This window comes from Pan paniscus, chromosome 23 (assembly GCF_029289425.2).
Source record: "Pan paniscus chromosome 23, NHGRI_mPanPan1-v2.0_pri, whole genome shotgun sequence".
NCBI classification, from domain to species: domain Eukaryota; kingdom Metazoa; phylum Chordata; class Mammalia; order Primates; family Hominidae; genus Pan; species Pan paniscus.
Genome location: NC_085927.1, coordinates 53,081,229 through 53,105,291, shown reverse-complemented (window position 1 = coordinate 53,105,291; position 24,063 = coordinate 53,081,229). Strand labels below are relative to the sequence as shown.

Genomic DNA, 24,063 nt, shown 5'->3' with positions numbered 1-24,063 from the left:
GGCCTCACTGGAGGGTGCTTGAGCCTCTGCCCTGTGCCTGACACTTTTCCTGTGTGGGTGCTTTTGATTCACTTGCAACCTAGCAGAGACCCTGGGGCCACTGCCTCTCCCGTCCCCAGTGCCCTTCTCAACTCCCTTCACCCTGTTGACCGTCCAGCTGCTCCCGATGCCTGGGTGCCTCCTTCAGGCCAGCCTGTCCTTGCCCCATGGCCAGGGTTCCTCTGACACCGAAGATTCCAGCTTGTTCCGGTTGGCCAGAGGAGTCCTCGTCCCAGCAGCCGTGGTTACCTATGGGAGACAATAGGCCCAGGAGCCTGAAGCCAGGCCCAAAGCTGGCGGAACTCAGAGGGACAGGACCCTGTCTAGCAGGAATTTGGACTGTGCCGTGACAGTGAAGGGTGCCCTGTCAGCCATGAGGAGAAGGAGAATGAGCCCATTTTAGGAAGATCACACTTGCCTCAGTTGTACAGGTGAAGCAGGGAGTGGGGCCAGAGAGAGCACTGGAAGCCATCAGGGTCTGGAACCCATACGGGGACAGCAAGGGGAGAGGGCAGGAGGGCTGAGGGGGAGGCGACAGGAGGATGGCCAGGGGAGGTGACAGGGTGGCTGAGGAGGTGACAGGAGGGTGGCTGAGGAGGAGGTGACAGGAGGGTGGCTGAGGGGAAGGTGACAGGAGGGTGGCTGAGGGGGAGGTGACAGGAGGTTGGCTGAGGGGGAGGTGACAGGTTGGCTGAGGAGGGAGGTGACAGGAGGGTGACTGAGGGAGGTGACAGGAGGGTGGCCAAAGAGGGAGGTGACAGGAGGGTGGCCAAGGGAGGTGACAGGAGGATGACTGAGGGAGGTGACAGGATAGCTGAGGAGATGACAGAAGGGTGGCCAAGGGAGGTGACAGGGTGACTGAGGAGGAGGTGACAGGAGGGTGGCCAAAGAGGGAGGTGACAGGAGGATGGCTGAGGGAGGTGACAGGGTAGCTGAGGAGGAGATGACAGGAGGGTGGCCGAGGAGGGAGGTGACAGGAGGGTGGCCGAGGAGGAAGGTGGTGGGGATGTGTGAAAGAAAGGTGACAGAAGGAGGGCTGATAGGGGAAGTTGGCAGGAGCATGGCTGAGAGAGGAGGTGACGACGTAGCAGGGGGAAGGTAGCAGGAGGATGTCTGCAGGGGGAAGGGACAGCAGGATGGGTGAGGGGAAGGGACAGGAGGATGGGTGAGGGGGAGGGACAGCAGGATGGGTGAGGGGAAGGGACAGGAGGATGGGTGAGGGGAAGGGACAGCAGGATGGGTGAGGGGAAGGGACAGGAGGATGGGTGAGGGGAAGGGACAGGAGGATGGGTGAGGGGAAGGGACAGCAGGATGGGTGAGGGGAAGGGACAGGAGGATGGGTGAGGGGAAGGGACAGGAGGATGGGTGAGGGGAAGGGACAGCAGGATGGGTGAGGGGAAGGGACAGGGGGATGGGTGAGGGGAAGGGACAGCAGGATGGGTGAGGGGAAGGGACAGGAGGATGGGTGAGGGGAAGGGACAGCAGGATGGGTGAGGGGAAGGGACAGGAGGATGGGTGAGGGGAAGGGACAGCAGGATGGGTGAGGGGAAGGGACAGCAGGATGGGTGAGGGGAAGGGACAGGAGGATGGGTGAGGGGAAGGGACAGGAGGATGGGTGAGGGGAAGGGACAGGGGGATGGGTGAGGGGACGGTGAGAGACTTGGTGAGCTGACTCTCGGCAGAGCCCTCTGTCTGTCCCGGGTTTACACTTCAGCGAGGCCTGTTACCCGCGTCACATAGGTGGGGAATATTTAAGTTTCGGTGGCTCTGGACAAGGTGGGGCCTTGTTCTCTTCGTAGCGCAGAACGCTGGAGGTCTGGGAGACCTGGGGCTCAAGGCAGGGCCCACCGGTCTCTACTTTGGAAGAGGCAGACAGTGCCGAACCCTGCCCAGCGCCTTGCTCAGCATCAGATTCATGTGGTCCGGGAAAGCCTTGTGCAGAGGGCCGCTGCCCACCTTCCTCCTCCTGACTGGCTGGCTCAGGCCTGGCCCAGCCTGGGCTGTAATCAGTTGCAGGGACTTGACTGGCTTGAGTGAGGAAAAGCTCAGTATTCAAGGCTTCATTGAGGGTTAGGAGCTTGGGACACTTGCGGAGTTTCAGATCTCCCTAGGCGACTGGGGACATCAGGATTCTTCTGCCGTCTGTACTGCACTTTAGTGACCACATGTCCAAGCCTCTGCATTCCACCCCCATGGGTAGTACTTGGAAACCCCATTTTTGTGCCAGGGCAGGTCCTTTCGGAACTCACAGGCTGTAGGAGGGTCCAACCTGAGGCAGGTCCCGACCAGACCGTGCGTGGAGGGCTGTGACAGAAGCTGGACAGGGGCTGTGGGAGCCCAGGAGAGCATGCCCTTGCCCACTCCATCAGTCAGCAAAAAAGATTGCCTCCTACTTCATTCCTGCTTCTATAACAGAAGAGCTGAGACTGGGTAATTTCTAAAGATAGAAATTTACTTTTCACAGTTCTGGAGGCTTGGAAGTCCAAGATCAAGACTCTGGCAGATTCACTGTCTGGTGAGGGCTGCCGCAATAGGGGTTCAGTTTCAACATCATTTTGGAGGGGACACAATCATGCAGACCGTAGCACATGCTTACTCTGTGGTGGGCTTAAAAATAAAGGTTTCTTTCCTGCTGGCACTCAGCCTCCTAAGTGGTTGGAGGTGAGGCCCTGCACAGCATATGCACCAAGGCGGCCACTGTCAGAAGCACTGCCAGAGAGCAAGCCCACCCTGCCTCTGGGGCCTGAGCACCCTGTTCCAAGTCCACAGCTGTCTCAGGACTGGCTGGGGGCTCCTTGACAAAGGTTACCTGAGAGTTTTAGGGTACAGGTTTCCTGGGGTTGAGCCAGAGCAGAGACCTAGTGATTCTCCCCAGCAGCGTCTGGGGCAGCCTGTATCTGAAACCCTTGCCCTTAGCCTCTTTCCCACCCCAGACTCTAGTCCTGGGCCCTCCCAAGAGCCTCTTCCAGGCTGGTCCTCGAGCTTCCTCTTGACTCTGTCTTCCACTCTGCCTCTCCCACTCTGGCTTGTCTGTGGCCTGCTGGCTGACTGGACACTGTCCTTCCCCCAAACCTCTCTCAGCCCACAGGTGTCCTCAGGAGGCCCAGCCCCACCCTCCCGAAGCTCAAGTGTCCTCGACAGGCCCAGCCCCACCCTCCCGCAGCTCAGGTGTCCTCGACAGGCCCAGCTCCACCCTCCTGGAGCTTTGCTGTGGTTTCCATACAGGGTCGCCTGATGCTCACAGCCACCCTGTGACATGCTTTGGATAAGTACTAATGTCCCCATCATGGGAGGGAAAACTGAGCTTCCCTGAGCTGCACTGGGGGGCAGGACTTCAGGATCAGGGGCTGGATTCTGAGGCCAATGCAGTTCTTTTTGCCCTGCACCATCCACTTGCAGACTCAAAGAAACAAGCCAATGGACAGAGACCCATGGGCCCTCCTGAGACACCTCAGCCACATATTGATAGGATCCTATCAGTGTGCCTAGCTGTCAGGTTCCTATTGGCTCCTGGGATGGGATTCCTATAGGATCTGGGCCAGGCCTTGACCTGAGGGGCCCTAGCATGGCTCCTGCAGGGCCAGAGACATCCCCTGCCCTGTTCCAGGGCTTTCCATCATCAACTGTGAGTGCTGGGGCAGCACGGCTAGGAACTTCCTGTTTAAAGAGAGGGTGTGGCCATGCCTCCGAATCCCATCCCAGCCTCAGCACCTGCCTTCTTCAGCCACTCCTTGGAGAAGAACAGCCAGGCAAGGGCGCCAGGCAGGACATGTGGGGTTGCAGGTTCTCCTCGCTCCCTTGCCTGCTGCAGACCAGGTGGACGGGAGAATAAACAGCTCCCTTGCTTACTGGAGAGATTTATGGTGCTACCGGAGGAGGCCTGTCCTGGCCCTGTGCGGTCCGGAATGGCCCTCAAGGTGGGGACAATAAATCCAGCCCATTATTTTTTATGAGCCTCCCACTCCATAAACAACTCTTTCGGCTGGTAAGCCCAGCTTCACGCCCCTCTCCTGGCCTGGCCTTGAGCCGGCGCCAGGGGCACCCCCAGTACTGACTTCACATCAGTGGTGTAAATTTCCCCTAAGCTGCAGAACTTTCAAATCTCCCAGAGTTGTGGGTGCAGGGCAGGGAGAGCTGCAACCCAGAGGGCTAGGCCAACAGGTAGCTTGCCCAGCCCTGGCGTCCTTCTCTGCCACAAGTCCTGGGGCAAACATTCATATATTTTATGATAGAATTGTTTACGAGAATTAAAATGAGATCGTATATACAAGACATCGCCTCATGTACAGCCCGGTCCGGATCACTAGAACTGTGCAAAGCTGTCATACGCATCATAGCTGAGCATAGTGCATAGACTCTGACACGAGTCATCAGATCCTGAGAACAGTCTGTGTCATGTAGCTACCCCATTTTGCAGGTGAGCAAATGGAGGCTGAAAAGCAAAGAGACTTGTCCGTAGTGAAGAAGTAGCAAAGCCAAGATTTGCACCCAGGCCCAACCGCCTCCTAAGATCAAAGACACTCGATGAACAAATGGATGGGGGGTCAGGGGCAGGGGTGCTGTGCGGCCCAGATGCCCTGTGACACAAGGAGCCCCTGTCTCGCCATGCTGCCCTCTGCCTAGGGCTGCGCTGCCGTCTTTTGCCTGAGTTAGTGCGGCAGCTGCCTCACAGGTCTCCCTGCCCCGCAAGCCTTCTGGTAGCAGCCAGAACCACTGCTCCGCCCAACCCTCTGGCTCTGTCATTCCCCACTCAAGACCTTCCCATGGCTTCTGAGAGGAATGTGGTTCTCTGCAGCCTGTCCTTGCTTGGCATGTCATGAACCAGCCATAGTGAACTTCTCATCCCGGCCTCCGCCCACACAGCTCCCTCTGTCTGGAACTCCCGCTCATCCTGACTGACCATCGCTCACTGAGAACCCTCTACACCTTTTCCCCGCACACCTCCTGATCCCCCAGGTGGAACCTACGCATCCCTGCCTCTGTCTCATTCGCGCCCCACCCTCAGCCTCCCTGCCCTGTCTCTCGTGTCTCTGCTCCCGGGCCTTTCTCCCCCAAGTGAGGATATGCCCTTGGACACAAGGACCCGCTGGCCCCCCAGTGTCCAGCCTGGGGTCTGTAGGGAGCAGGCAGTCAGGAAAAGCTGAGGCGAGGTCATGGAGTTGACGTGCGTGAGAACCGAAAGCATGCTGCCCTGGAGGGAAGCTGGCCTGCACGCCTGTTCTAGAGTGAAGTAGCAGAGGCCCTGGAAACGCCATGTGTCCTGTCAGAGGTCACTTAGCATGTTGGTGGCAGAGCTGGAACTTGTCCCAGGCCCCTAGGCTCCAGACCAGTGCCCACCCCCTACACCGTAGCCCACAGCCTGGCTTCCCACCTGGGGTTTGTGGGCACAGGCCCTACGCATGGAAAGTCATGCAGATCTGGAGTGTGGGTTCGGAAACCACCGGGCAGATGCCTGGTTGGCAGAGTGGGGAAGCAGCCGAGGTCATCCTGGGTCATTAGGGAGGGGTGTGAGCCCTCCCTAGCCTCATTAGGGAAATTGGGTTGTGACTGTGGCCACAAGGCCGATCTCCTGGTGGGACGTCTGCCTGGCCACCCCTGGCCGCAGCATCCCCCAGGTCCTCGTCACCCGCCTGAGGCCAGCCAGGTGGGGTTTTGTCTCCCGGCCTGGTGGCTGCTTGATTATGTCACCAGACTCTTTCAGCATGTGTGTCCCATGGGACTTCTTCCCTTCCTCCTCAGCCCCCGATCCTGGCTCCTCCTCGGCCTCAGCCCTCTCCTAGCTCTCCCCTAAGCTTCTTGAGTCTCCTTGCTGACCAGCGGTGGCCACTTCTCCAGCTCTGACCCCAGTACCAACTATCCCCTAGACGGGGACCCCAGCTACAGAATTCCCACCTGCCCAAAACCAAATGCAGCATCTTCCCATCCTCCCAGACCTGTGCTTCCCAGCGCGTCCCCCATCAGTGGGGCACCAGCGCTGGGGTGCTGCCTTGACCCTTCTCCTGTGTGGCTCCCACATCCTAGTGTGACCGGATCCCGCGTCTGAGCTCTACTCACCTCCCAAACCCAGCCAGTTTCCTCACCCCTGTTGCCCTGCCTTCTTCGAAGGCTGTGGTTGCTAATTGGTGTCCCTACCTCCGCCTCATCCCCCTTCCCTCCTGCATCCTGCAGCCGGGGCGCTTTCTCCGCCCCCCTCCGAGTTCCTCTGTTGTCAGGCACTGCTGCCTTCCTGCCTCCCAAGGCCTCCCACAGTCCAGTTCCTCTCCCCTGGTTCCTCCCCATCTGCCTGTTGTTCTCCCTGTTACGGCACACGTGCCCTTTACTGATTACAACCTTGGTATGTGTCATCCTCTGCCTTTACTGCCATTTCCCATTCCCCTCCCTTCCTGGAGAACTCTTAGTCATCCATCAAAACCCAGCGCACTTTCACCTCCTCTCTGAAGCTGTCGCTGACTCTTAGGCAGGCGTGCACGTCTTCCTCTTTACTTGCACTCATGTGTTTGAAATGGTTCAGCCCTCTACTGCAGGACCAGTCCATGAGCTCCCAAGAAGGGCAGGGATGTGTTTAAGTCATCCTTGTGTTTCTCACGTCTCACACAGGGCAGGGTGCAGAGGAAAACATGCCGCATGGGAGTGTAGAGGAGATGAGACCATCTCATGAGGGACTCATGCCCGAAGCGTGTGCATCATCAGTTCACAAAGTGCCTTCACACCCCTCGTGCAGAGCAGTGTGCCCAGCCCGCCGCCCAGGAGAGGGACGCCCAGCGCGTCGTGGTTTGCTGGGTCCTGCACTGCTGTCCCGCCTTGCTCCCTTCCACAGCTGGTCAGCTTGCAGGTCTGCCGGCTTCTCTCCACGAGGCCTCTCCAGCCCCAGTTTGTCTGTCAGAAGCGCAGAGACCCCCAGCCTCACTCCCCAGGCCTCTGCGTGAGCTTGTTCCTGCTCCAGAACACCTTTCCCTCCCGCTGCCCAGCCTCGCCTCCGCATCACAGAGCGCCTGACTCCTGTGCCCCCAGGGCACATCACAGATCGCCCACACGTTTGTCTGTTGAGTACAGCGACAAGTCAGCAGACTAAGTTTGAGTCGGTGGCGGGAATTGGCTTATGTCCCCAAAGTGGCTGTACCTGCCGATGATCCGAACGTACCTACTGTGCCCCGAGCCCATGAGCCCCTTTCGTCCTCAAAGGGCCATGAGAAGTACCCGCTGCCGCCCCTCGTGCACAGCTGAGGGAGAGGAAGTGAGCGCCACTGCTTGTGACGCAGCCGGGACTCCAGCCCCGGGCTGTGGCTCTGCAGCCCCTGCTCCTTTCTGCGGCATGTGGGTGGATAGTGGTGGAGAGTCACTGGCTGGGGCTCGCGGGCGCTGCTCACAGCCTTACAGATCCTCCTGTTTGTGTGTCCACAGTGCTCTTACCACTGTCTCCTTCCGGGTTCCCAGGGCTGCTGTGGGAACACTTTTGGGATGCTACCACCTTGGCCCCCATGCCTGGGCGCCCTCCATCTCGTCACCTGCTGGAAAGGAAAAACAGACCTTTTCCCTGTTCATGGCAGGCCATGGCCCGGGCACCTGCCTGAGCTCTCTGGCAGTAGGAGCTAAGGGTGGCACTAGACAGCCTGTCCGTCTGCCATGGCTTCCTTTAGGGTCCCTGTGGAGGGCAGGGCAGGGTTGCCAGATAAAATACAGAGTGCCCATTTAAACTGGGATTTCAGATAAACAAGTAATTTTTTTTATTATAAGTATGACCCATGCAACTTTTGAACATACTTATACTCAGAAAGTATTGATTGTCCACCTGAAATTCAGATTGAACGAGGCGTCCTGTATTTTTATTTGCTAAACCTGGCAACCTGAGGGAGGAAAGAAGGACACCTCCAGCCTCCCGGGCCTTGAGGGAGTAAAGCTCAGGAGGTGAGTGAGTCTCTTGACTCTTGACTTCTCTGGTGCAAGACCTCAGGTCCGTGGGGGCAGAAAAACTTGATTGTGGTGACACCTAGTGACCAGCCTGGGAAATTTCAGGAATCAAGGGAGAGGAACGGGGAAGAAACGAGGCAGGGCAGGGGCTCCAGGTGAGGAGCCAGCATGCAGGGGAGAGGGAGCGGGCCAGCCTTACAGAGCACCCCCTGCAGCCTGAGGGATCTGAGCTGGAGCCCATCACCTCTGTTACTGCCCTTGAACACTCTTACAAAACAAAGTTTTAAGCTGGGCGTGGTGGCTCACACCTGTAATCCTAGCACTTTGGGAGGCCGAGGTGGGAGGATCACTTGAGCCCAGGAGTTCGAAACCAGCCTGGGCAACATGGTGAAACCTCATCTCTACAAAAAATACAAAAATTAGTCAGGTGTGGTAGCGCACACCTGTAGTCACAGCTACTCCAGAGGCTGAGGCAGGAGGATTGCTTGAGCCCTGGAGTTCAAGGCTGCAGTGAGCTGTGATTTGATTACACCACTGCACTCCAGCCTGGGCGGCAGAGTGAGACTCTGTCTCAAAAAAAAAAAAAAAAGAGGGTTTTAGTCTCCCCACTTTATAAATTAGGCAACAACAAGTTCTAAAACCACATGCCTTAGAAAGGGCTGGGATGGGGACGCAAATCAGAGCTGTCGAGTCAACCTGCCCCACCTCGGTGTTGCCCAACCCATAGAGCTTTCTGTGGCTCTGCAAATGTTTCTTGGTCCTCCCAACTGTCAGAGACAGAACCACCTCCCATTTCACAGAGGCAGCTTTCTAGGGGTTCCCGGTGCCAGGACTGGTCAAGGCCCTGGGGTGGGGAGAGGGTGCTGAAGGGAGGCTGGCGTCCATCCTGCTTTCGGAGAAGCGTGCCAGGAGCCATTCACAGTCCCAGCTCTGTCTGTCTCCATCTGTGTACACAGTGCGTGCCTGCCAGTGAACCGCATGGCAGTGACTCGGTCTCAAACTGAGAATGAGCGTGTGGGGTTGGACACCCTTCCTCCTCGGTCTCAGCCCAGGGCCTGCACACAGGTGGTGCTTAGCAAAGGTTTGTCAATTGAGGGAGTGAAGGAATGCGTGAGCTGAAAGGTCAAGGGCAGCAGTCCTTGTGCGCCACCTCTTGATGTGAAAGAAAGAGCGCTGAGCTTGACCGAAAGTGGGAGGCTGCATGTGAACTCTGCACCGACAGCTGCGTGACCAGGGCAAGTCACAGCCGCGTGACCCAGGACAGTCACTGTCTCGTGGGCTTCAGCCTCCTCAGTGGAAATGGAGAGGCTTCACCTAGATGCTCTCCAAGGTGCCTTCCAGTTCTAGCTTTCCAGAAAACCAATCCATTCTGGTTTTTGCTTGCGTGTAAACACAAAGCAGGACAATTTCTCTCAGAGCTGTGGCCCATGTCCGTGCCCGGTGAGCTCATCAACCAACCACCTTGCAGGTGTTTATTGGGCACCCATTCGGGCTTTACTGTGGTCCGGCCCCTAGGAGAGCAGATCAGGAGGAGGCGCAGACAAGGAGTGGGCTGGTTGGTAGAAAGGCCTGCGCCTGCCTGGAATCCTGGGGCTGGAAACCAAGGAGGCACTCCCTAAATATTTGTGGAATGAAGGGGCACGTAAGCACACAAGCAGATGAATGTGGAAGGCGTTGGGAGCCAGATAATACAAGATGTGGACTCTTGTGGCTGGAACAGCTGGGTGGTGAGTGCTGAGCCAAGGCCTGTGCACACCCAGGACAACTAGTCCTCTGGGGCCTGGCAGGAGCCTTTGAACCCTGAAGGAGGGCCCAGAGTCGGTGTCAGAGTAGAAGGGACGGTGCTGCGAGCGTGTGGAGTGGGTGGGAAGGGGACCAGGCAGAGTGGGCCAGCTTCTTTGCTGGGTCACACACCCAGCTGGGACCCAGGACCCCAAGAGGCTCTGGGGGATAAACTCTTTCCCCTACATCCAATATGGCATATTGGCCAAAGCAGAGGGGGCAGTGAGAAGGACGATGAGAGGAGCAGAGTTCCCTTGAGGGGCCGTCCAGGCTGCCAAGTGGGTACCAGGGCTGATGAGGTGTGAGGTGAGCACTTAATGGAGGGCCTAGAACCCCTTTGGGCCTGCCAATGGAGTGGCCACCAGGGCATCAGCTCCCTACTCCCTCACACGAGGTAGAAGACCTGGGGTGGCAAGTCTCTTGATCTGTCTAAGCCTCAGCGTCCTCACCTGTCCGGTGAGTGCTGGTTGTACCTGGCACTTGGTCATTGAGATATTCAATTAGGAATGTTTGCAAAGAGCCCACTGTGGGGCCTGACACAGGGGCGCTCTGGGTAAGTAGAAGCCCACAGTCTTTGGTCACTTGCATTTCCTAGAGGGGACTACCCCCTAGGGAGGCTGCCTGGGGGTGGCTGGGCTCGGGGCCAGCTGGGGGTCTAGTCCGGGGCCGCCAGCTGTTGGTGCCCGGCAGGCCTAGATTTGCCCCAGAGGTTGTAATCTGGGGGATACAGGGTGGAAGGCAGAGCCGTGTGTTTCTACTGAAGCCGAGGCCGCACCGCGGGAGGCTCTGAGTGTGCCACTCCAGGGGCAGATGCTGTCAGCATGGAATTAGGGGATCCAGGGGGAGCCAGAACAGCAGCCAGGTCTGGGCCTGCACACAAGCATACCGCTGTTGTCTGAGAGTTGGCCCCTGTTCCGACACAGTCCAAATCCAGAGTAGCTGATCCCAGGCCGCTCACCAGTGAGCTTGGGTTCATCAGACGGTTCCTGTGCATTCACTGGGTGTTAGGCATTGTACAGGGGACGAGGGCAAAGAGGTTACTCAGGTGTGGGCCCTTTTGAGAATGCCCCATCTAGAGGGAGGGAGACAATGTGTAACAGGTACAATTAGTGTGGTGAGTGCTATGAGCAAGGAGGGGGCAGGGGAGCCCCAGGCATGGCCCCAGTCCAACCTAGGCACTTGTGGAGAGGGTGGAAACAAGGAGGGCTTCCTGGAAGAGGTGACACAGAAACAGCATCTCAAGTAACTAGCCAGAAGTTGCCATTCAGAGGAGGGCGAGAGCGTGTCCCAGGCAGAGGAAAGCACCTTCTCAAAGGCTTAGGGTTGGAAGGGAGGGGGGGTTGTGCAGGGCGGCCGGGAGGCTGCCCCTCACCCAGGGCTCGAAGAAGGACAAGTCAGCTGGAGAGGCAGGTGGCAGGGGTCAGGGAGGACCTTCAGTCCCATGCTGAGAACTTTCAGCCTAACCCTTTGGGCACTGGGTGCAGGGGCACTGAAGAGTTTTTTTGCTTGTTTTGCTTGTTTTGTTTACAGTAGGAAGACACAGTCAGATTTATGCACTAGAAAGTTCCCTCTGCAGCTGGAGAAGGGCAGGTCTTCAAGTCAGACAGACCCAGGTTTCAGTTTTGCCTCTACCTGCCTCCCATGTCCTACTCAGTGACCACAGGCAAATCGCTCCACTTCTCTGAAGAGCTTCTGCTACATGGGGATAAAGCTACTTGCCCTGCAGGGCGGTGTTGTAAAGGCTTCTCTGTCTCTGCCAGGCCTTGGCTTTGCAGGGTATGTTCCCGGCCCACAGGGGGCTCTCCATGGATCTGAGGAGACTGGCAGGGCAAGATCGGAATCAGCACCCTGGAGAAGCTGTCGTTGGAGACTGCCTTGGCGAGACAGTATGTTGCAGCTCCAGCTCTGTCCGCTGGGTTCAGCCCCCTCACCTTACCTCAGTCACTAACCTCTGTGCGCTCAGCGTTCTCAGCTGTTAAGTGGACGTAACACAGGTTGAGCATCCTTTATCCAAAATGCTTGGGACCAGAAGTGTTTCCAGTGTTGGATTTTTTCACATTTGGGAACATTTGCAGATACATAATGAAGTAGCTTGTGGATGGACCCAAGTCTAAAGATGGAACGCATTTGTTTTATATACTCCTTGTACACATACCTGAAGGCAATTTTACATGGCATTTCAATAATTTTGTGCATAAAACAAAGTTTGTGTGAAGTACTTATGTGTAGAATTCCCCACTTGTGGCATCATGTCAATGCCCAAAAAGCTTTGGGTTTTGGAGCATTTCAGATTCTGGATTTTCAGATGAGGAATGCTCAGCCTGTGCCGTAGCACACCCCATCCTGAGCTTGTCAGGGAATCCGTGAGGTAAGGAGTCTCTGGTGTGTGGTAGGCCTGGCGCACAGGCAGCCCTGATGAACATGGGAGGCTGCACTGTTGCCATCGTCATCTCTCCCACCAGCCCCGACCCTACAGCTGTTCTGCGCCTTCCCCCTGGGCACCACCTTCCCTCGGTTTCCTTCACCCCCCTTCAACGTTGGTGGGAGCTCGTGTTTGTTTTTCCCTGCATGGCTTGGACAGCTTGCGGAGTTGGGGTTGGGGAAGGCAGCCGCCTCCTCCCCCTGCCACCCCCAAGGCTCCAGCCTCTTTCTTGGCTCCATAACTTTCTATTGATGAGGCGAAGGAAGGAAAATCCCTTCCTCCCAAGTTGAGGGGGAAGGGCGGAGCAAGGTGTTTGTTCTTTTCTCCCTGCTCTGCCGTTCCCAGCTTGCCATCCCTTCCCATGTATTTAAGGGACACGGATGCAGAAAATGATGTTATTGATGAAGTCGCCATAGCAACGACCCTCAGGAGGCACACATTCCAGCTTTGTTATCCGACCGTGGCGGCAAGAAAGGCCCCACTCCTAAGTACAAACACGCTGGGCCGCGCTGCCCTGCTTGAGATGCGTCCGTGAACTTTGCATTGCAGAGGATGTGATGTACGCACTGGCTCGGGGCCAGGCGGACCATGCCATCTTTTCTCTCTGCGCACACTCTAGTGGAGTACCCAAGAATGATCGAAGGCCTTGGGGGAAGATAGGCCCCGGTGGGGAAGGGCTGCCAGGGCCTATCAGAGTCCAGAGGAGATGGCGACCTGGGGGAGGGCCCATCGGGAGGAAGCACCGGCCACTTGGAGAAGAAGACACAGCCCGGGGCACGTCTTCCCCGACGCTGTCCCAACCTCCGTCTGCTTGCCTGGAAGGTGGGCACGGTGATGCCCGCTCATCAGGCTTGTTGTGAGGGCCCAAGTCAATGAAAGTATAGCCAGGGCCCAAGTTCATACATCACTTCTTCCAGAAAACTCAGAAGCAGCTCTTAAATGTGTCCAATCCAGCCCTCCTCCCAATCCCCATAACCACTGCCGTTCCACCAGGCTTTGTCCCTTTCAGAGTGATAGCAACAGCCTCTCCACTGTCCTGGCCTGCAGTCCTGGCCCTCCAGGGCATATTCCACACAGCCTCCAGAGATCTTTCTGACACACAAGCGTGTCGCTCCCCTATTGACAACTCCCCTCTGGCTTCCTTCTGGCCAGGACGAAGTCCCACAAGAGCCTATCTGCACCCTTAGCCAGCACCTCACTCACCCAGAGACTGGGGCTGCACATTTAGCACACTCTGGGAAGCAGGCGCTACTACTGTCCAACTCTACATAGGTGGAAACCGAGGTTCAGGGGTGAAGGGTTTGCCCAGGGTCACGCAGCAAGTGGCAGCCCGAATGTGGACCTGACACTGTGGCAGCAGAGCATCTGTCCTCTCCTTGCTCCCTGGCCCATCTTGGGCACCAAGGAGACACTTGGTCTGAGTTTGTAGCATGTAATTGGATTTGGGTGGTTGGATCAGATTAGATTCGACCTGGCGGGCCGCTTGGCCTGACGGGCATCAGGCCTCTGAAGACCAGGATTTCTGGGAATGACTCTGAAATTCTATCTCACTTCCCATTAAGAAGGGGAGACCAGCAGGGCTCTCTGCTGAACTTGCCTCTCCATGGTTCTCCCCATATCTAGGTCAAGGGAGCTGTCCTATGGCTCCCAAGAGCAGACGTGACACAAATCCGGGAGCCACAGGAGGACGGAGTTTGAACCGGGGCCCTTCCGTCCCTCAGGCTCACAGAAGCCTGCTCTGGGCCTGGGGCTTGGGGTTGGGCCTGAGTGGACTGGGCCCCTGCTCTGGAAGAGCTCACAGGCTGGCATCGGTGGACACAGCCTGCAGCTGCCACTGGCTGCATGGACCTGGCTGGCTCAGGGGAGCTGGAGGAGGCCTGGGGGTCCTTCCAAGCTCACGGCAGAGGGGGTAGAGTCACAGACCCACAGAGTCCTTTCCCGTCTGGAGCCCAGGCCCATCCCTAGAGCAGAAGGGCTTGGAACCCAGCACCTCGCGTGCCTCAGGGTTCACCTTTTCCCCTTCAAATCTCGACTTAGCCCTCATGGCCCCAGCTGCCATCCAGAGATACCACCTGCAGGAGTGGATGAGTTGGCATTCCTTCCCGTTAGCTCACTGCCCTCAGACGGCCCCTCTGGGAGAGGGCAGAGAGGGCATGCCACCCGCTCTGCCTCTGAGGTTCGGAGGCGCAGAGGATACCACAGGTGCTCCAGTGGGTGGGGCCAGTGCCCTATCCCTGCCCCAGCCTGCCACCCTGGTCGCTGTGTCACTGTTGCTTTATCTGTCCGGTGAGGAGCTAGAATGGGCCACCCTTAGACCCTGCTAGTGCAGGGGTCTCTTCCTGTCCAGCATGCTGTGTTAAGTGAGGGGGAAGGGACTGTTCCACAGGGACCGCAGGACTTCTCAGAGCCTTTATCATGTGCTGCGAATTTCCCACATCAGGCATCCAAAGCGCTGTGTTGCTAGCACACGCAGCTAGGGATGCCATAAGAGCATTTTCAAAATTCTAGCCTTGCCTCCTAAAATAACAGACAACCCGCTTCATCTGTTCCTAAATAGGGGGCTTTATTTCTCTCTTCTTCCTTCCTTGCTCCCTCCTCTCTCCTTTTCCATTCTCCCCTCTCTTTCCCCACTCATTCTTCCCTTTCCTTCTTTCACCCACTGTTTGCAGATCCCTAACCCTGTGCCAGGCCCTGTGCTGGGTACTAGTGATACTGAAAAGAATGAAGCTCATGTCTCCCCAACTGGTTACCCACGGTTGGCAGGAAAGAGTGTGACGGAAGCAACTATTCCGATTTCCTACGAGGCAGAATGAAGCAAGGGCAGATAGGAGTGCTGTCGTAGCAGCCTTGCTCTACCAAGACCCTCCCTGTGTCTCCCTTGATATTGTTACCTCGTTTCAGCTTCCCAGCAACTCTCAGGGGCAAAGATTATTACATCCCCATTTCACAGCCGAGAAAACAGACATCCTGTGCTGCAGGGGAGTGGAGGCTTTGTCCTCACACTCAGGGCCTGCCAGTAACAGCCGTGGAAGGTCAAAAGAGGAGCCAGGGTATGTGCTTCGTGGAGGGGCTGCTCCGAGAGCTTCAGGGGACGTAGCATCTGAACTGGCCTTGGATTTCGCTGGGCTCTTACGCCTGGAAACAGTGGCCAGTAACAGGCACCGTGTAGTCGCCCACTCTGCACCAGGTTCCCAAATCGGTTCCCCCCAGGAAACGTCTGCTCCCTATTAGCCATCTGGGTCCCACAGGTGTAGCCGAGTGACCCCAAGGTAGGAGAACTTAGGCTAGGAGCCCAGTGGCCCAGCTTCCAGCCCTGCTGTATGTGCTGGGACATTGATTTCCCATCTCAGGGGCTCATTTTCTGTCTCTATAAGATAGACAGACAAGATGGGCTGCAGGGAGGGGTCCAACCCTGACCTTCTGTGGTTCCGCCAGCCACAGAGCCTATCTGCTTGTGGCCTCCAGAAGCCAGTGTTGCCCGTGAGTGGAGGTGAAAGCAATGCAGCTGACAGAGGAGCTGATGAGCACTTTGGAAGCCACAGTCAGCCCCCAGGCCAGGCAGTAGCAGCCATCCTTGCAGTGGTTGTAGGGTCATTTTGAAATGTGACAGTGATGCTCCCCCAACCTCCCTTCTCGGGGAGGAGGCGCCTCAGAAGCACTCAAGCTGAGCGGACTCCAGCCTGACCACAGCCTCACCATGCAGCGGGTGAGCCTGGCTCGCGCGGGCCTGACTGGGGCATCTCAGGGCACCCTCCTTGCTCTGGAAAATATAGCTTTTAATACAAATATATGACTTGTGCTAACATGTAATATTTTTTTTTTCTTTGAGATGGAGTCTCACTCTGTTGCCCTGACTGCAGTGCAATGGCACAATCTCAGCTCACTGCAGCCTCCACCTCCTGAGTTCAAGCAATTCTTCTGCCTCAGCCTCCCAAGTAACTGGGATTACAGGCTTGCACCACCACACCTGGCTAATGTTTGTATTTTTAGTAGAGACGGGGTTTTACCACGTTGGCCAGGCTAGTCTCGAACTCCTGACCTCAGGTGATCCCCCCGCCTCGCTCTCCCAAAGTGCTGGGATTACAGGCGTGAGCCACCATGCCCACCCCCATGTAACAAGTTTTTTATCTTGTTTTTAAATAAGTTAATAAGTAAATGTAAATTTCTCTCTGTAGTATCTAGCCAGTCTCGATAGCTGTAACACATAAACACGTCCATCAGAGCAATTTGGGCTCTTTTATAATTGTCAGGAATGTAAAGAGGTCCTGAAGCCAGTCCCACTAACAATCACTGGCCCGTCCCTTGCCCTCCGTTGCAGAGCCAGTGGGGGCTCCCGTGCTGGGGATGCTGGGTGAGAGGCAGCGTGCAGGTGGCTTACCGTGGGGTGTTGAGTGAGGATGGCTAATCACAGGACCTCAGCTCCACCTCAGGGTCTTTAGGTGGGAGACGAAGGGCTCCACCCTCTTCCCCAAGTTGTTGAGAGGTAAAGTAGAGACCTTTGAGACCAGCTGACTACAGATAGGGCCTGGGGCTCACCCTTCCCAGCTCTGCGATTCTGTTGCTTAGTGTCTTATTGACTGTGGGTTACTGCAGTCCATAGTCACGCTAGAGTACGTCCCCAAAGTGTCCTTCACCAAGAAAACAACAACATCTTGGCTCAGTGTTAAAGTCTTTAGAGTCTCAAGAAGCAAGATCACTTGATGGCAAGTCCACGACGAGGGAGAAAACTGAAAGACCTCTAGGGCTTAATATTCCATTACCCAGGGCTCTGGCGTGCATCAGCTCCCCAGTGACAAATGTATGGTTGGTGATGATTAGCAAGGCTTCTTGTAAACTGTGATTCTTTGGCTGGGAATGGAAATTCAATCTCCCTTTCTTCATCATCTATAAGCCTTTGCCAAACAAGGGCCCTTGGGCTCTTCCCAGCTCAGGAAGAAAGCACAGATCTGCTTACAGCATTGATCTCCTGTGCCGGCCATAGGACAGCCCTAGGAAATTCACATGGGTGGTGGCATGGGGAGACACAGGGAGTAGAAGGCAGGAGCCAGGAGGCTTTGCGGAACTGGTGGAGTTTGAGGCAGGCCTAGGATTTAGTTTATGGAAGATAGGAGAGGGTGTCCGGCCCAGGAGGAAGGAGCAGCAAGGGGAGATGGAGCACCCTCGGGGGCTGCCCAGCAGGCATTGTGGGATGGCGAACCGTGGAGTGTGTACAGCTGTGAAGAAGCTGGAACAGCAGGGAGCCATGGAAGCCAAATGAACAGGGATTAAGGGGGCGACCCTGGACTCAGCCCACCACTGACAACAGCTGTCAGTAACGGTCAGGGAGATAGCTTGCTGGCCACCACCCCCTGGCCAAACCCTTACCAGGGCAGGAGGCTCCCAGAAGACCTGATGAGGGACTGAATATGTCTCAGTAGCCTGGGAAGGTTTCTCTACCGAGAGCCGCCTCTGGCCACCTGGTCCAGCCAGGCCCCAGGGAGGAGCCACGCTGTCTCCAGACCTGCAGGAGAGACACCGGCCTCAAGAGCCAGTGCCCCCACAGACAGACCTCGTCTCTTATTGCCTGGCATTTCCTGTCTGTAACTGGATTTAATTTGCACAGCTCCTCTGTGAGACAGAGGTGATCCTGCCCATTCTAAGATTAGGCTCAGAAAAGGGAAGCAGTTGTCTCCGAGGCCACAGCCAGGAAGGAAGCCAGATTCACACCTACATCTGCCTGACTTTACAACGACCTTTCTAAGAAAGGGACGTGCTGTGGCTGGCTTGTCTCAGCTTGTGAGAGCCAACTGTGCGCATTTGTTCCCAGCTCTACCCTTGGCGACATCTCCCTGGTACCTTGAAATTAGCCGTGGCTGGCGTATTTATCCCACGTGAATTGGTAAATACTGCAAATCAGCCTCCACCCCTGCCGGCTGTTAAGTGTTGACCGCACGCCACTATCTGTGCAACTCAGGCGCTGATGTTGTTTTGGAATCGAGCCAGTGGAAAGGGTCTTTCCGTGTGAACTTGCAGCTTCTGTGCAGGGCAGCAGCATGAAAGCGCTTTCCGTGCTAACTCGTTGCTTAGTTAGACTCTGCGTCATTCCAACAATTTGATTGATTAGTGAGAAAATCAAGGTGAGGAAATATGAGTCGCAAAATCAGGTGAAACCAGGAGTTACAGTGCTGGGCAAAATGCAGGCTTCCTCATTTCCATTTGTTTGTTTGATTTTTAACTTTAGACGTTTTTGTCTTTATTACAACTAGCAGGGTGTTTGTGTTCTTAAATCTATTCTGTGTTGCTGCATACCCGTATTTAAAGTGGACGGGGTCAGGATTGAGCCAGTCCTCCCTTGGAACAAGAGGCCGGTGTGTCCCGGGGGAAGGAGGTCGCCCTGTGCGTGTTCGCCGTCTGCAGCCTTCACTGCCGCCCCCCGAGCCGGCTTCACTCCTGCCTGAGCTTCCTGTGGGTGGAGGTGGAAGGCAGGTCACAGAGCTGGTGGGTTGGCAGACAGAGGCACTTCCCTTTCATCTGCCTTGGCCTCTTGATGGACTTGTGACCTACAACCTCTCACTTGACCCCTGACCTCATAAATTCTAGAAACGCCTCACAAATCACCAGGAAGATAAACATCAACTGAGGTCAACGGAAGGGGGTATGAGCCACTCCAGGCAGACAGAGAGGGGAGATCCAGTCTGCTGGGCGGGTGGCTCGGGAGAGGGGAGCAAATCACCCTGACACAAAAGTAGTTCTACAGACCATGCCCCACAATCTGACCTAGAGCAAGAGCTTGGTCTCCGTGGGTCACGAGGTGCCATTTACAGTGCAACTCACAGAGCAAAGCCTGAATCTAGACCCAGGCACCGTGCCCTTGCTTTCTCCCTAAGGGATATCCATGTAGATGGCTGCTGCACACACGCATATGTGTGTGTGCACAAGTGCGTGTGTGTGCATGATACATGCAATGACAGCCCATTTGATTGTTACATATCATTGGCTATCCCCTTTCAGCCTGAAATTTTCTCTCTCCCTCTCTGCCTGGTCCCCAACCCGTCTCTTGTCTGTCTCTCTTCCCAGAGGGTATGAACTGCATGAACAAAGACCATGGCTGTGCCCACATCTGCCGGGAGACGCCCAAAGGTGGGGTGGCCTGCGACTGCAGGCCCGGCTTTGACCTTGCCCAAAACCAGAAGGACTGCACACGTAGGTAGAGGGAGACAAATGGGTCAAACGTCCCATGCGTCTCCTGCCATTACTTTCTGGAGGGTCTGTCCAGTCTGCTGGACTTTGGCCAGGGAGGGTCCCCAGCCCCATGGGGTGGAGAGAAGGGCAGGGCCTGTGGAAGGGGCCTGATAGGGCATAAGGGACAAGGGTTGTAAACCCCAGCCTTGGGGTTTTCCGCACCAAGCACGACACCACCAGTGTAGCCCCAGGAGCTGGGCTGGATCTTATGGCAGCCCCTGAGCCTAAGCTGTCCAGCAGGAATGGCGGGGCCGTGGCACAGAGGTCTACAGGACCAGGTTTCTCAATGGGCTTGGGAAGCCCCTGGTAATGAGTAGTACAAAGAAGGAAAAGAGTATGGTTCTGAAGTGGTCCCATTCCGGGCTGTGCTGACCTTTTTTCCGGGACCAAAGATCAGAACTCTGCACACCTATAGTCCCAGCTTCTTGGAAGGCAGAAGCCAGAGGATCACTCTAGCCCGACTTTGAGTCCAGCTTGGACAATACAGCAAGACCCCATCTCTAAAATAAAATGTAAAGATCAGAACTCAGAATTTGACCCCTGCAAGGCTAACTGCAGATGGTGATACTCTGGGAGATCTGGGCTGAATGAGGCCTCTGGCCAAAGACGCCATTTCAGGATCTGCTTGGTGGTCTGCCTACAGGGCCCACGTGTAGTCCAGCCTCTTAATGGGGTCACCCCATTCCCCAGTAGGAGTAGGAGCCAGGAAACCAAGTAGAACGATGGCTGAACTCAGAAGCTTGGGAGCCAGTGCATCCTCCCCACAGCTACGTGGGGAGATGGTGGGATGGGCCTCTCCTCGTGGGAGATAAGGGCACCAGGGATACCCAAAGCGATGTCATATTTGCCCTTTTCACAAAGAGCCAAAGAAGACTGCTGGAAGCACTTTCCATCTCTGGCAAGAGACAAGTGCCTCATATCAAGACCACTTTCTAATGCAGAAAAATGTTAGGGAGAAGTGTCCAGTTCCAACTCCCAATAGAGAAGGTGGTCCTCACCCTAGCTGTGGAAATGAGAGACTGAGGCTGCCCTGCTGTCATAAAGAAAATGACCGTTCTTCCACCCATCTTTCTGTGGAGAGGACAGCTGGCCCTTGTTGGTCCATCATCCATAGTCACTGATCCTCTCAGTTGTCATCAGCTCTCCTGTGGGTGCCTTGCCATACCTTTCCCAACTCATGGTCTCCTAGAATAGTCACCAAGGCCCTGGGGACCCACGTGCACCAGATGTGATTCATCCATTCTCCAAAGTGAAGGTGCTTCCTTCTGTCCCAGGTATGGTCCAAGAGGCGGACCACCTTTCTCTGTGTTCCTGGCTCTTTCCTGTGGGGTGGCCAAGATAAGCCTGTATACTGTCACCCAGGGCAGGACCAAACAGGGGCAGTCTCGATTGGAAGTGCCAGCCTCCAGCCCCAGGGCTCCATCCAGGCCCCATCTCCACACCAGATGGATTCCTTTAGCTGCAGAGAAGTCTTCTGCCCCCGGCCACCTCAGAACAGAAATGCTGACTCCAGCTTTCCCAGTCCCCCGTGTTGTGTGATCTGAGTTTCCTCACGAGAAAGGCCAAGGTCAAAAACGCATGGCGTCAGCAGGGTTGTGGATAGCCCTGGCCAGAAGGACAGTGCATTCTCTTAGGCAGAAGACAGGCCAAGGGCCTGCTCCAACTGGGCCTTGAGCCCAGTGCCAGGGAGAGGCTGCAGGTGGCCTGACTGTGGGCGGCTTGCTCCCTGACCCCATAGTACATCTGAGACAAGCACTACAAGGAGGAGTTTGCTCAGAGAGCATCTTCTGAGCGCCAGCCTGGTGCGAGAGGTCAGGGACTAGGCAGGGCCCTGTGAGCAGCTAGGACACCCCCCACAACCCTCACCCCAGCTGCTCCCGCCAGGGAAGGGCTCAACCCTTGCCTGGAATATGTGTTGGCTTAAGAAACAGCACTCCCACCCTCTCCGTGGGTGGCTGAATATCACCAAGGTATGGAGAGCCCGATGTGATTTCTGGGGCCTGAGGCCTCCCGTGAAGGGCCTGCACAGGCAGCTGCCCAGCGAGCCCAGCTTTGGCTGCTTCTGTGAGGTTAATGAGACAAGGTTGGTGAGAAGTTAGCTCTGAGGCATTCGCTCTAGTCCTTGAAGTCACTTGCATTCCAGGAAATTCCAGATCTCAAGCTGGGTTGGGGGCTGAGGCCTGGCTTAGCCAAGCAGCCTCTGTGGCTCAAGAGGACTGCAGGGCTCTGAACCAAGCTGTCATCCGTCCAGAGCCCAGGACCCACTCCAGGGCCGGAGCTAGAGGAGGTTTTCTCCATCCTTCTGTCCGTCTCACCAGAGCTTGAGCTCAGACATCTCTGTGTACAAGCTGTAGACTCTCCGGTACTCGAAGGCTCGACCTTTGGGGGTCTATGAGACGCACAAATGACTATGTGGAGGGAACAAGGGTCCCTGAGCCTGGATCCCCTTCGAGTTGCCTCAGGCAGGTCTCCATCCTCATTAGAGTCACTTTTGGGGCACAGCCTGTCTCCAGGAGCCTGGAGCTCAAGAAGAACTGCCTTCTCCCCAGCTGCACCCCTGCCCACTCTGAAACGGGAATCTCCTGGGTCCTAGAAAGACACACGATGTCCAGCCCAAAGTGGGTTCCACCTGGGTCTCTCCCCATCGCCTGAGATCTGCACAGAGCTGCAGCCTCCCGGAATCCCTGGCTTCCCTGGGTTCCTTCCTGGCCATTGAGATGAGCTGTTGAGAGATGAAAGCTGAGCTCTCATCCAGGGTGCCGGCTCCACCCTGGAGAAGAGTCACTCCTGAGGAGAAGAGGCTGGAGGGCTTTGTGCTTGAAGCCCAGTTGTGTTTCTGGAAGCATTTTTCAGGTCCCTGAAATTTCCCCCTAGAAGTCAGCTCCATCCTCTGGATGGTCCTCAGCTCCCTGTGGAAGAGGGAGCAGCCTCTTAGAGCCTCTGGTTGCAGCGGACAGCATCTGAGGCACTGAGCAGACACCTGTCCCCATATCAAGCCATTTTCTTGGCATCCTCCTCGCCCGCTGTGGAGACGGCATGTGTCCAAGGCTGAGGTGCCCCATCACTGAGGACAGGTGGGCAGGAAGGCTCTGCGTCGGTCTCTGTGAAAGGAAGAGTGCGGAGAAGTCAGTTCTGAAACGTTTGAGATCCTTCTCTGGGAGTTGCCACCAGTTGACTTCCCTCTGGTACCAGCTGTGCTCAGGGGTCAACCGAATAGAACGTAATTCATTCAAATTCTCAGGATTTGGGAGTTTTGCCCCCTCTAACCATAGTTGGTCTGAGATTTATTTTTGCATATTTGATCATTAGGGTTTTGCCAAATAAATTAGAGTGTAGCTTGAATTCTGGACAGATGGTTAAAGTATCCAAGAACACGCCCCATACTGAGGCCCTGGTGCACATTTGCGTTCGGATGATGGGTGTGCAGCTGTCTCACCAGCATCAAAAGGCAGGGGCCCTGCACCCCCTGGGGAGCACTTGGGTCACCTTGCTCCCCTCTAGCGATCTCTCTCACCCTGGAAATGGACCATGTGTTTAAATAAACTTGAATTTGTAGTTTTTTCTACTTTAGACTCCTTTTTGTTCTGCCCCCTTTTCAGCCAACCCAGGTTGCTGATGTTGTGAAACATCTTGGGATTCTGGGCTGAAAGGCACCAGATCCTCCAGGCCACAGGCACTGAAAACAATGTAACGTGGTTATTATTTAGGTGATTTTCAAAACCGTACCTCAGATGACATTAATTTGCATGAGTCTGTCTGTTCGGACATTGCCGAGCTCCCGGAGGATTAGGGCTTTGAGGGGATAGAGTTTGAGGTGGCCCCTGGGACTCTGAGGGGGGACCTCCGTGGAGACATCCACACACCCCAAGACAGGCAGAGGAAGGAAAGCTCTGCCAGAACTGAGGAAATGAGGATCACCAGGAACCACAGGCCGCCATGTCCCTCCCCCGACAGCTTGACAAGTATGTCCTGGCATTGGCAAACATTTGCCCCATCAAGACAGGCAGCTATAAAATGTCCTGCAGTCTGAGAAGGATGAAGCTGTCTTCATCTACCACCATCTGAGCGCATCACCTCTGTGCCTGCTCTGATCAAAGCCCAGACGACCCCAAGTCCATTCTGTCCCACCCCCGTTCAGCTCTAGGGAGTGAGTGACTCCAGGGTCCCTGGAGGGGCTGAAGTGCAGGGAAATGCTCCCCCGTTGCCCGGCGAGCCTCATGACCCTACCCACTGATGCCCTTAGGCCTCAGTTTCCCCATACCCTGAAGGCAGCAGCCAACACCGGCAAACTAACCGTTTTTGTTGTTCTGTTTATACACCCATGTGTACACTTTGGGCCTAACTAGTAACCTGTAATTATGGAAACGGAGGCTGCCAGCACAGCTGTGAGGACACAGACACAGGCCCCATGTGTGGTTGCCACCAGAAGTACGCCCTCCACTCAGACGGCCGCACGTGCATCGGTAAGTAGGCACCTCTGCCGCACACCACCCTTGCACCCCCCGCCCCCCACCCCCCATGCATGCACCAGCAGGGCCAGCACCCTGCCACCTCCAGGTTCCCCGGAAGGAAGCTTCAGGGAAACAAGGAAAGGCAAGCCCATGGCAATGGCCGGGATGGCCGGCGCCCCTGGGGAGGCTTTCTGGGGAGGCTTCTCTGGGGCCTGCAGCCCCCCAAGACCAGGCTTTTCT

General features: G+C 56.0%; 1 protein-coding gene across 3 annotated transcripts in view; it reads left to right on the top strand.

Moving 5' to 3' along the window:
• Positions 1-24,063, top strand: part of SCUBE1 (signal peptide, CUB domain and EGF like domain containing 1) — a 146,835-nt gene that overhangs the window by 62,098 nt on the left and 60,674 nt on the right. For all 3 annotated transcript variants that reach the window (XM_034948492.4, XM_034948491.3, XM_055105419.2), the window contains exons 5-6: positions 19,208-19,333; positions 23,719-23,835. In XM_034948492.4, coding sequence (XP_034804383.2) covers positions 19,208-19,333; positions 23,719-23,835 — 243 coding nt within the window. The remainder of the gene's footprint in view (positions 1-19,207; positions 19,334-23,718; positions 23,836-24,063) is intronic.